At 41.6% G+C, this 12015-nt stretch overlaps 1 protein-coding gene across 2 annotated transcripts in view; it reads left to right on the top strand.

Moving 5' to 3' along the window:
• Positions 1-318: 318 nt before the first annotated feature.
• hltf (helicase-like transcription factor) overlaps positions 319-12015 on the top strand; it is a 28786-nt gene continuing 17089 nt past the window's right edge. For both annotated transcript variants that reach the window (XM_034195573.1, XM_034195572.1), the window contains exons 1-6: positions 319-596; positions 9781-9947; positions 10112-10254; positions 10389-10474; positions 10776-10847; positions 10995-11186. In XM_034195573.1, the coding sequence (XP_034051464.1) occupies positions 408-596; positions 9781-9947; positions 10112-10254; positions 10389-10474; positions 10776-10847; positions 10995-11186 (849 nt within the window). In that variant the 5' untranslated portion in view covers positions 319-407. The remainder of the gene's footprint in view (positions 597-9780; positions 9948-10111; positions 10255-10388; positions 10475-10775; positions 10848-10994; positions 11187-12015) is intronic.

The raw sequence follows: 12015 nt of genomic DNA, 5'->3' as shown, positions 1-12015 counted from the left end.
ATTATTACTACAAGGAACTTGACACCGTCGGTTCAGCCTATCCTGAAAATAGCAACAGCAAATAAAAGACTCAAATCCCCACCTGTTTTCTGTTGATGAACGTTACCACCGAGTTGAAGGTAAATTGTATTTATTTAAGAGCATAAGATATCATACAAATAATGAATGTTTATGCGTGTAATTACAAAGAATATCTTCATGGGTGAAAGATGGAACGTTCCATTCGACTACAGTGGTCACGTGACTCTCCGTCGTCCAATCGCAGCCTCGACAGAGAGATTCAGTGGAAAGTGAAATTATTATTCGGCACGAAACAAACGGGTCCTTAAAGGTTAGGTTCGACATTGTGAATACTTCGCGGTGCAGTTTTCGCCGTGAGTGTTTTAGTTGCTCCAGGAGGAGACGGTATGACTTCCCGCGGCTGGAGGTTCGGTTGGGGCGCGTGGAGAGACGTGGACCTGTTCACGGACCGCTCCGAGACTCTGTCCCAGGCCATCAGAGCCGCAGCCTCTGAGGACACACCGGACGCTGACGGCAGCGTGCTGTTCGGACACCTGCAGGGCACCGTGGTGGGCCTCCGGTATTACACAGGAGTGGTGAGTCCTCAGGGTCCAACTGGAACTTCTCCAGATTCTTGACGCTTATTGGCGGGAAAATGCCCGTAACTTGGCAAACGCGCTGACGCTGTACTGCCATCAAGTCGAATGTAGTGGAGCAGCAGGCTGACAAACAAAGTTTTGTTGCAGGGATCCCAGCTGTCCCTCCCACCAGAACCCACCTCCTACTCCATTCCACGGGGTCAAACAAGGCCACATTAAAATTTGCGTGCCCCCGTATTCTAGCCTTCATGGTAGATGTACTGACATGCAGCCTTATCAAAACACTTTGCTCCATAATTTCTGGCAGTAGCAACAGTTGGTATATTTAAATTCAGGACAAATCTGATTGCCCACATACTGAAAATCACTCATTATTCATTATCACTCAGGGTCAGCGCGGCCTGCTGTTGACCCTGCGCGCACTGTTTGTTTCACAGTTTGTCTGTTAGCGTTATTAAATTTGTTTTAACGTTTTTTGTTTTTTTTTTTTTTAAGCAGTTAATTGGTTTAATGTGGATGTGACCTGTCAGAACTTCACTGCACTTTGCACTTTGGACCTTATCGTCGCAATGAAAATCGCACTGCTGTGGATCATTTTCTGCCTATCAGCGTTTGCGCACGGGAGCTGCCTCACAAGCCGGCAAAGCTTCCTTACTTACACCAGAGAGCATCTTTTGTCACTTCGCTCACCTGGTGGGGTTCCTTCAGTTTGTCTACCTGCGGACTGTCAGGAAATCCGACGGCCTCTTAAATGTCTGGGGAAGAGGAAAAAACGTGGCTCCAGGGGAGGCGTGAGGCACCGACTCTGGACACGCCGCAGCAGATTCCCGCTGCCTGTCATCACTCTCTCTAACGTCCGCTCGGTAAGCAATAAACTCGATGAACTTGTGCTGAGAGCCGAGCATGACAGTGAGTTTAGACAGAGCAATCTTGTGTGTTTGACGGAAACATGGCTTAAAGATCATCACGATACACCGAGCCTGTCAGGCTACACCGCTGTCAGAGCGGACAGGGACGCGCGCACTGCGCACAAATCCATCGGAGGGGGTCTGTGTTTGTTTGTGGATAACAGCTGGGCCACTCAATACAGCATACGAGAGCAAGTATGCACACCTGACTATGAGATACTGACTGTATCTTTTAGACCCTTTTATCTTCCGCGGGAGTTCGAACAGATCACTGTCATTCTTGTATTTGTGTCCGGTCCAGATGACGACGCAGCAGGAGAGAGAATAGCAGAGAGCTATAATAATGCACTCACCCGCTCTGCTGACCAGCCCGTTTTCATTCTGGGTGACTTTAACTCCTGCAGTCTGTCTGACCACCTGCCCACTCTACAGCAATATGTAGACTGTCCTACACGTCCCAGAGGCTTATAAAGCGGTATGCAGACCGCCTCTTGGAAAATCTGACCACAATGTGATTCATCTTTTGCCTAAATACAAAGCTGTGGTCAAAAGAATTAAAACAGTTAATAAGCAGGTACAGGTGTGGTCCGAGGAAAGCAAAGAGCAACTCAGAGACTGTTTTGATGAAACAAACTGGGACATTTTCTTTGAATCCTGTCTGGATGGAGACAAACTCACTGACACCATCACATCTTATATTAAGTTCTGTGAGGATAACGTGTCAGAGACTAAAACTGTGAAAATATTCCCAAATAACAAACCCTGGATGTCCAAACAATTGAAAATCTGTCTTAATGAAAAGAAGGCAGCCTTCTGCTCTGGTAATGTGCAATTAATGCAGGAAAAAAGGAGACAGCTGAGAGGGAATATATTTAAGGCAAAAATTGAGTACAAGAATAAAGTAGAAAGTACATTTTTCAGTGGCAATATAAAACAAGCCTGGGAAGGTCTAAATACACTGATGGGCAAATCCAGTAAGAAATGTGATGCTCTTACAACCATTAATCAATGTTTTGTTGATGAGTTAAACTGTTTCTTCTGTAGATTTGATAAAGTGGATGATAAACAGGAATGTGATGAGATCTGTAAAAATCTTCCAGCAGGAGCTCCCTCAGCTATCACTGAGGATGCCGTGGCTAAAAGTCTTTATAAACTGAAGCCAAACAAGGCCACTGGCCCAGATGGCCTGAAAGCCCATCTACTCAAAGACTGTGCTCCTCAATTAAAAGGAGTCTTTTCCAGATTGTTTAATTCCCTTCTTGTCACAGGAGTGCCCACATCTTGGAAATTCTCCATAATAAGGCCTATACCAAAAAAGCCAAGGGCAAGCAAACCTGAAGATTTTCGGCCCATTGCCATAACCTCCATATTATGTAAAACTATGGAGAGAGTTTTAGTTGACGTCCTGACCACCACAGTGGTCAGTGAACTAGACCCTCTGCAGTTTGCCTATAAGAGGGACAGAGGTACTGATGATGCCGGATTGATCTTGCTGGACATGATCTCAAAGCAGCTTTCACTTGCTAAAGCATATGCTCGGGTTTTGTTTGTAGACTTCAGTGCTGCTTTTAATTCTATGAAATTACATATTCTTCTGAAAAGGCTGGCTGATTTAAATGTTGAAAAGGGCCAGATGCTCTGGATCAGAGACTTTCTTGTCGCCCTCAAAGAGTTTGTGCTAACAACATTCTGTCAGGAGAGTTCATCATAAGCACTGGCTGCCCACAGGGTAGCGTTCTTTCACCTCTGCTCTTCTCTCTTTTTACAAACGAATTTGCAGTTAATGACACAAACTTTAAACTGATTAAATACGTGGATGACATGGCCCTAGTCGGCCTGCTACAGAAGTGTGACTCCTCTGGCGAAGCCTCCTATCTCGCTCACACTAAGGCTCTTGAAGCTTGGTGTCTCGACAGCCAGCTGGAAATCAATGTGTCTAAGACAAAGGAGCTTGTTTTTCACACAAAGCAAGAACTGACCGTGCAGCCAGTTTCACTCGATGGCCAGCTTGTTGAAACGGTTGAAACTTTTAAATATCTTGGTACAGTTCTTGATAGTCACTTGAGCTTCTTTGAAAACACTGATTTTATCTTTAAGAAATGTTCACAGCGACTCAGTCTTCTCAGAAGATTGAGTTGTCTTGGTGTTAATCCGCAGATTTTCGAGCTTGTGTATTCTGCACATATTCAGAGTATTTTAACATTTCATCTTTGTGTTTGGTTTGGTCACTTGAGTTGTAAATGTAAGGACAAATTAAATAGAATTATAAAAATGGCAGGAAAAATTGTGGGAAAACCCCAGAAGACTCTGGCCCACATTTACACTGACAGGATGAGGAGGAAAGCTGAGAGAGTCCTGGCAGACAGCTCTCATCCTCTGTCCTGTCAGTTTGAGCTCTTGAAGTCTGGGAGGCGCTACAGAGCTCCTCTGGCCAAAGGTTCTTTCAAAAAATCTTTTATACCAAATGCCGTCACCATAATGAACTCAAAAAAGTGACCACTCCACAAATTAAACCTGAACTGCTTTACTTCTGTTTTATTTGATTTTATTAGCTCTTACTGTACGTTTTATTTATCTTACTAGGTCTTATTCTATTTCTTCTTTTACTTCCATGTATTTTATGTATCTTATTTTTGTTTTATTCGTGTGTTTGTATGAATGTTTTATGACTGTTTTTTTTTGTCTTTTTTGTGCTGGTGAGCCAAAGACAATTTTCCACATCGGTGGACAATATAGAATTATTCTATTCTATTCTATTATTACTGTGCCATTTTAGAGAAATTCCTACTTAAAAGTCCCACATGTAGAAATACTTTTTTCCACTATTTCTGCCAATGGCTGATATTATATAGCACCTAAATAGATCCTTGTCATTTAGTTTGTGGTTTTTATGTCACGTGATATGGATCACTCATTCCATTTGCCATTGTGCTCCATTGTGTTTTGCACCATTGCACAACGCCACCTCTATGCATGCTCACACGCGTGCCAACGGCGCTTATCTTAAAAACAAACATGGTGGGGTTTGTTTTATTGACGGTGGTCATTCTTGTAGTACAAAAATAAATAAATCGAGTGTGCCGTAAGCTGTCTGGAGGAATTTGCAGTATTCGCCAGAACGTCTCTACCTGAGGTACAAGCGCTGTCTGATAAAGAGATTTTTTCACTGGACTGAGGAAAGCAGACAGCAGTCTGTACCTGAAGAAGTCAATGTATGGTGTCAGGATTATTAGGTGACAAATAATGAATATTTTTTTCATTCATACAGTGTAAAGAATATTTCATGAGGTGAAAGATGGAACGTTCCATCTTTCACCTCATGAAATATTCTTACCATTGCACTCAGAAATATTCATTATTTGTATAATATCTTTTGGAGTCTTTCAGGGTCCCATCATCCCCTGTGCACCCGGAGTGGTTCCGGTTCAATTTGCCAGTTGTGAATAATGAAAATGGCATCACCACTCATCACTCACGAGGGAAAAAACAAACAAACACAAACCAGCATGAAATGCGGTCACCCAAGGCATTCAAATGCAAGTAAAGTTTTTATAATTTCTTAAAATCAAATCCCACGACGAATCGGACAGATTTCGTGCCATCGATATTCCCATTCCAAAAGGCCCTTATTTACCAATAACTGCGAGGAAACAACAAATCTCCACGCAAAGCTATATTACTGCAGGACATGAGCCTCTCCATGCACACAAAGGATCACAGGGCCTTGAAGTGCATAATAGAACAGACCAATGGGGAATTTTGTTTTTGGGGGGGGGGGGCATACCAATATTAGCGAGTAAAAAAATTCTGATGTGTGATATATCTGCCAATATACATTAAAAAAATAAAATAAAATGGAGATGATTCCTAATATTTTGTTAAGAAGGCCTTATGCCAAAGAAATGTAATTGGGGCATTGGCATAATATTGGCATTGGCATGCTTGAAAGATGGGAATTTAATGAAATATCAGTTTTTGCATATTTTTACCTTGAACTTAAATGACCAAGGTCACTGTTTGGTTTTCAGTCGAAAAATTTTGGGAAAGTTCATTTCTTGGTCTCTGAGCCATGTTTCGTTGAAATCCAAGTCGGCTTGAATCACAGCCCGCCTGATCCTTTAAAAATTGTCTCTTAATTTCTGCTGATTTGTCCAAAAACTGATTCCCACTTTTTGATGATTAAGGGACAGAGTAAGACCTAAATGCACTGACAATAATTTTTAAATGTGCTGCATCGGGTTTAAAGTTTCAGTGCCCTTAAATTGTGCCCTTTAAGTGTGCTAATCACTAAGCTGCTGCTGCCTGGGACTCCGAAGCATTAATTGATTTTCAAAATTGTTGTCTATTAATTTACAGCAATCGGGGAGGTGATGGTCTGGTGATTAAGCAGTGGGCTTGAGACCAGAGGCTCCTCAGTTCAATCCCCTTTCTGGCCAGAATTTCACAAAGTTGCCCTCAGGCAAGGTCCTTAATCCCCAAGTTGCTCCCGGTGTGCAGTGAGTGCCCTGCATGGCAGCACCCTGACATTAGTGTGTGAGTGTGAGACCGAGGCCAGCAGGAGTTGCTGTGCAATAGTAGTCAATAGGCCTCACTTCCCCAACAGCTGAAGGATACTCTGACCACTCAGGCTAGACCCTGTGTTTTTAGACAACTGGTCAGAACATCCACCTCCCATGTTCGGAGATCATGAGGGGAGGATTCACAACACAGAGAAAGCCGCTACATTGGAGTCATGACCCGGTGTGGCCGACTGAACGGTCCTCCCTAAAAATCGGTCCGCCCTGCCTTCACTGCGCATGCGTCATTAGCCGTGGTTCACGGATTATCACCTCATTTCTGCTTCAAACTGCACTCCAGTCATCATCTGTCTCAGCGACAGATATCGGAAGCTTTTGTACAACAATCATTTCCACATAAATTCAGCTTTATTTCATCATAAAAGACGGAGGAAGCGATCAGAGCATTGCGGCTACACGAGCTGCTAGCTGATGCGTTCACTGCGCGTCGGTCATTTCAAAGCGTCAGAGTTTCGCCTCATTTCTGCTTAAAACTGACTTTAGAATGATGTAAGAGGTTTTACCTTTATCATCTGATGGTTAATAATCCCATTAATCCATTTGGTTGCTTTGGGTGAAGAGACTCTGTCTCAGACAAACTGCTGAGGTGCAAAATGACACGTGCGGTGGACGCAGGGCGGACCAGTTTTTAGTGGCGGACCGTTCAGTCTACGACACCGGACACACCCGCTTTAATGGAAACACTGGTGGACCTTGGAGCAGAAAGCCTGGGTTAACCAATAAAGCTGGTAACCACCATCATGGTTACAATTAATGTTGATTGTGACTTGAGGGTTTGTTGAACCAGTTCACACAAAAGAAAGTCAGGGCACTTTGTAGTACACAACGTGGGTGTGGGGGTTTTAGAAAACCTACACGAATCTGCATGATTGGTTACTTGTGGAAGATTTTGGAAGCCACCGTTTTCAGTCCACTTCTTTTAATAGCATCTGTGTAGGAGATGCCTGACACACTCTTCATTTTTCTGCATCTCAGCAGCCGTCTCACTCGCCACAGAGCCGCCATCAGCACCGCTGTGGTCTCCGCCCACATTTGCAGCAGTTCAGCTGGACATCTTCACACTCACCATAATCACAGTCACCACCACATCTTCCACACTGTCTGTTCCTCCCTCGACTGTTTTTTTTGTTTTTGTTTTTTTTCCTCTTAAATCTGATCAGTGTACTTATTCTGTAAAACAGTTCTGTGGTTGCTAGTACTTTTTGTTTCTGGAAGTTGCTCGTGTAGAGCATCAGCCGTGAACCTCTTTGCAACATTTTAACATAATTATTTGCTTAATATGCGCCATCTTCTCATGTAACAACTAGGGGTTCAAATTTTTAAAAATCCAACATGTAAAGAATAGAAAGTGCCAAAAATGGAAAGTTTAGTCATGAGGAAAAAAAAACAGGGAAGAAAATATTTCTTTCTGAGACACAACAAGAAAATAAAATTCAAACATGTTTCATGGAGCTGCAACTTACCATTTCATAAACAACTAGAAGCACTCAAAGAGTGCAAGCCTCCGCCAAGGCCATGGGGTCACTGACACCATAACATCTACACGCTGTGGAATCATTGAACCTAAAAAAGTCTAACAATGATGTTTGCTCAGTAGTAAAAAAAAGTTTAATCTGCTGTGACTAGATAGCATGTATCCTTAGCGCTTGGCATCACAGTTTATTGCAACTTGCACCTTTCCCAGAAGCTACTGTCATCTGAGCACTGATACTGATATTACATGTGCTTATAGACAACAACAAATAAGACACAAAATTCAATTTATTATTCAACTAAACTGCAAATATATGAATTTTATAACATTTATGAAACACTTCTCTAAACAAGGCCATAGGGTCACTGACCCTAAAGAGATTCCCTCCTTGGCACAGTGATCTATTCAACAATTCAGTGTTACAACCAAAACTATGATACATACTTTTCTTTCCTTTATATTTGACATCCTTGACCATGAAAACATACCACTAGAACTTGGAATCACTTTTATGTCTTTATTAGTTCAAAAGTTATTGTAAAAAATGATTTTTTTGGTAATGGCGGTTTTCTTCTGGATCTAGATCTGGTTCTTCTGGATCTCCATAACATTTGAAGCTACATCAAATCTGATGACACCTTACTGAATCAGTACAGATTCAGCTACAATTTGGTGTTAGTTGTGCATCTCTAGCTTCATTTGTCACCTCACACTGAGACATTTTCTATTTTCCCTATATTTTTGCATATTCTGGATCACCAGATCCGGAATCCGGATCCAATCATCACCAAACTTTGTTGTTTTTATAGAACATTTTACTATGTTACACCCTAATTTTTTTTCAATCCTTTCTGCCTTGTTTTTGTGGAGTTAGAAACTAGAATGTCAAAATTCCCCCTATCCCGCAATGGTGAAGAATCCTTTAAAAAATTCCTGGATCCGGATCGTGATCCGGATCACCACTAAAATTTAATCACTTGTTCCTCTTGTCATTTCCAACCACTCCACAAAACTTCATCAAAATCCGTTCAAAACGTTTTGAGTTATCCTGCTGAAAAAACAGACAGACAGACAAACAAACAAACGCGACCGAAAACATAACCTCCTTGGCGGAGGTAATTAATGTTGATTATTTCTCGAAAATCCATTAGCTGTTTAGTCTGTAAAATGTGGGGAAAATAATGATCAGTGTTTCTCAAAGTCCAGTCCTCAAATGTCTTGTTTTATCCACAATGCAGATATTTCGTTTCCTGTCAGAGAGGAGGAAAGAAACCAGAAAAATTAACATTTTAAGAAGCTGAAATCAGAGAATTTTTATATTTTTAAAAAGAGTCAAACTTATTCATTTGTTTACAAAATAGTTGGTAATTAATTTAATAACTGATTAATCATTGCAGCTCTAGTAAAAACTTCATAAGGTGAACCGGGCTGCGTTGTTGAAATCTACAACTTTGAGTAAAATTGGACACTCTAAGGGTGGAGCAGTGACTTTTAAAAGTGTGACTTCTCAGGCAGGACGCCCCCTCCTCCCTACATTTTCTGTGCCACCATATGTAGCTCATGTTGACATCAGACTTTATATTGTGGCACCACGCCCCTCAGTCCAAGATAGTGTCTGCACCAGGATTCACATACCATAGTATTAATCAATGACTATAGGCTTTTTTTTACTTCTTAAAAACAAAACCACACTTATCACCAAAATCCTAAAATGAATTCTCTCTTCTAATTTCATCTATATTGCAGGGTGGTGGCCAAGTGGTTAGTACACTTGGTTTCAGTGCGCCAGGTTCCTGGTTCAAACCCCACTCTTGTCACATTTGTTCATGTAATGTGGAATTGCGTCAGGAAGGGCATCCAGCGTAAAACGTGCCAATTCAACATGCAAATCCACCTCAATTTTGCTGTGATGACCCTGAGTCCAAACAAGGGAGCAACCGAAGGGACTTACTTTCTAATTTCATCTATATTGTACAATAAGATTAAATCTGAGCTACAGCTCACTAAAGTCAACCAAAACTAGCCAACCAACACTTCAGTTTTTTGCTCTACCTGTGCAAATATTCACACACAAGTTACTTAAGGTAGGATGATGCACTTTTTAATTTTTATTTTTTTTTTTACATATTTCTACTTCATTCAGAAGTACTTTTTATGTTATATGTAAATGTTTTGTAAAAATATGACACGTGGGTTATACATCTTGTATCTTGATTTGACAGGTGAACCGGGGGGAGATGGTCGGCTTAGTGCGGGAGCCGCAGAATCCTTACGACAGTAATGCAGTGATGATTGCCAACATTTTTGGCAGACAGGTGGGACACATCAAACGGCAGCTGGCAGCAGCTATGGCCCACATCATGGACAACAATTTGGCTAAAGTGGAGGGGTGAGTTCTGGTCCTGTGAATGTTCTTCTGTGATCAGCTCTGTCTGAACTTACTTTGGTCTCTTTCTTTCTTTGTTGCTTTTTTTTTTTTAAGCTCATATCCTTTAGTTCTGAAGTAGCTACAAGCAGCAGTACTCGCTAACCTGCATCTTTTTGTCATATCAGTGTTGTGCATTTGGGGACAAAAAACACATACACCATGCCGGTGATGCTGTCCTTCTGGGGGCAAGACGCCAACAAAACTGCAGTGATGGAATACTTGGCACATCATGGATATAAACTAAACACGGGTGGACTCAAACCATCAAGTATGCACATTCTTACTCTTCAGCCTGGCGTGCTTTCTTATTGAACAGTTTCTTCAGTAGCTGTGTACAGTTCAACTGTGCAACTGATGCTTTAAAAACATGTGTGTATTAAGTCAGTGTGTGTTTGATTTCAGCGACTAGTACGAAAACGTACCAAAGTCAAGATGGTTATGCATTGTCATCTAAAAAAGGTTTGACCATCGCACTTACTCCAGAAGAGGTAATTTTTTTTGTCTCATTTAGTTAATTTAGTGGATGAAATTAAAGATTAATGCATGAGGAGTAATTCAGCATCACAGCAGTGCCAGTGAAGCTTTAAGCCAATATTTAATATCCAGTTTGCATTATTTCAAACAAAGACAGAAGCTTTTCTGAAAACACAGAATTCTCCTACTTAACCCTAAGCACGTTTTTTTTTGTCCTTTTACTATGCATATAATGTATATTACGTTATCATCCTCTTTTCTAAGCTCCACTCAGTCTTCATATCTGGGTTAACTTTTTGTTTGTTTTTCTGTCAGCTTAAAAATGCATTTGACAACCTGTTTGAAGGATTGATGGAGAGCAAAGATGGAGAGAAAGAAGCAGCTGAGGTGAGTATTTTGTCTGTCATCTTTGTGTATGTCAGCGTACAGCAGGCAACATTTCATTTTTAGTGCATGCTGGTGGCAGCTTTTTAACTGTGCATAGGAGTGTGAATTTAAACACATCCATCTGCTCACATGCAACTCTTTCTGCAGTCTGTGGGCACTCCTCTCCTGCTCCACCAGAAGCAGGCGCTGTCCTGGATGTGTGCGAGAGAAAATAAATCTGCTCTGCCGCCTTTCTGGGAGAAGAGAGGCGATCTGTACTACAACAGCGTCACATGTTTCTCTGCTAAAGAAGTCCCTGAGAGGGTTCGTGGGGGAATACTGGCAGATGACATGGGACTGGTGAGTACTGTACCAATTCATTGTAATATGTGGGAGAAAGTATTCGCCTAAACCTTCATCGTATAAACCGCATAATTCACACTCACCAGATGAAAGCAAAAGTTCCAATGTTTTTGTCTGGTTTTCTATGTAATAAACAGCATATATACCGGATTTTGTATAATGAATTTCCGCTCACATCTGACAAAACGTCCCACCCTATCGCGATGTATTCCCATTAAAAACCCCTCGCATACCTCCGGTACCGTATTTCCTTGATTAAAAGCCGAGGCGTTTATTTTTTTTAAACCATGCTCAGAGTCGGGACCTAAATGAGACAGGCCTTTATTCAAGGCTGGCGATTGTTACCAAAATTCTGCTTGCTGCTTTCAATGTAATATGGTGTTAAGTTTCACACATATCCCTGGGGGTGATAAACCAAAGACAACCACTTTAGATTAGTGCCCTCTGCGTGGCTGCAAACCCTCTTGGGACCTGGTGTACACCTGCATTAACGACCGAGACTGCAAGGGCTGTGATTTGTCACTTTTACGTTTTCACTCCTTCCTCTCCTGTCATATTTAAAATAGTTTTTGCAGTTTACGTTTGGCAGAAGAGTCCGCAAATATGTCCAACTTTACAATACATAGTCTGAAAAAGACACTCAAATGACCTGCAATTCATGGAGGGAAATTGTACATACTGTTGGTTTGGAGGTTGATGATTGTATAAAGAAGTGGAGCTCATTGAGGGACAAACTGATCCAGAAAAAGCCATTGTCCCTGCGGTAAATTGCATAAAGATGCGACAGAGAATTTTAAAAGGGTCACGCTCATGTCGACGTCACTGC

Source organism: Thalassophryne amazonica, chromosome 19, assembly GCF_902500255.1.
Source record: "Thalassophryne amazonica chromosome 19, fThaAma1.1, whole genome shotgun sequence".
NCBI lineage: Eukaryota > Metazoa > Chordata > Actinopteri > Batrachoidiformes > Batrachoididae > Thalassophryne > Thalassophryne amazonica.
The sequence above is the reverse complement of the archived record's forward strand: the minus strand, read 5'-3'. Positions and strand labels throughout refer to the sequence as shown.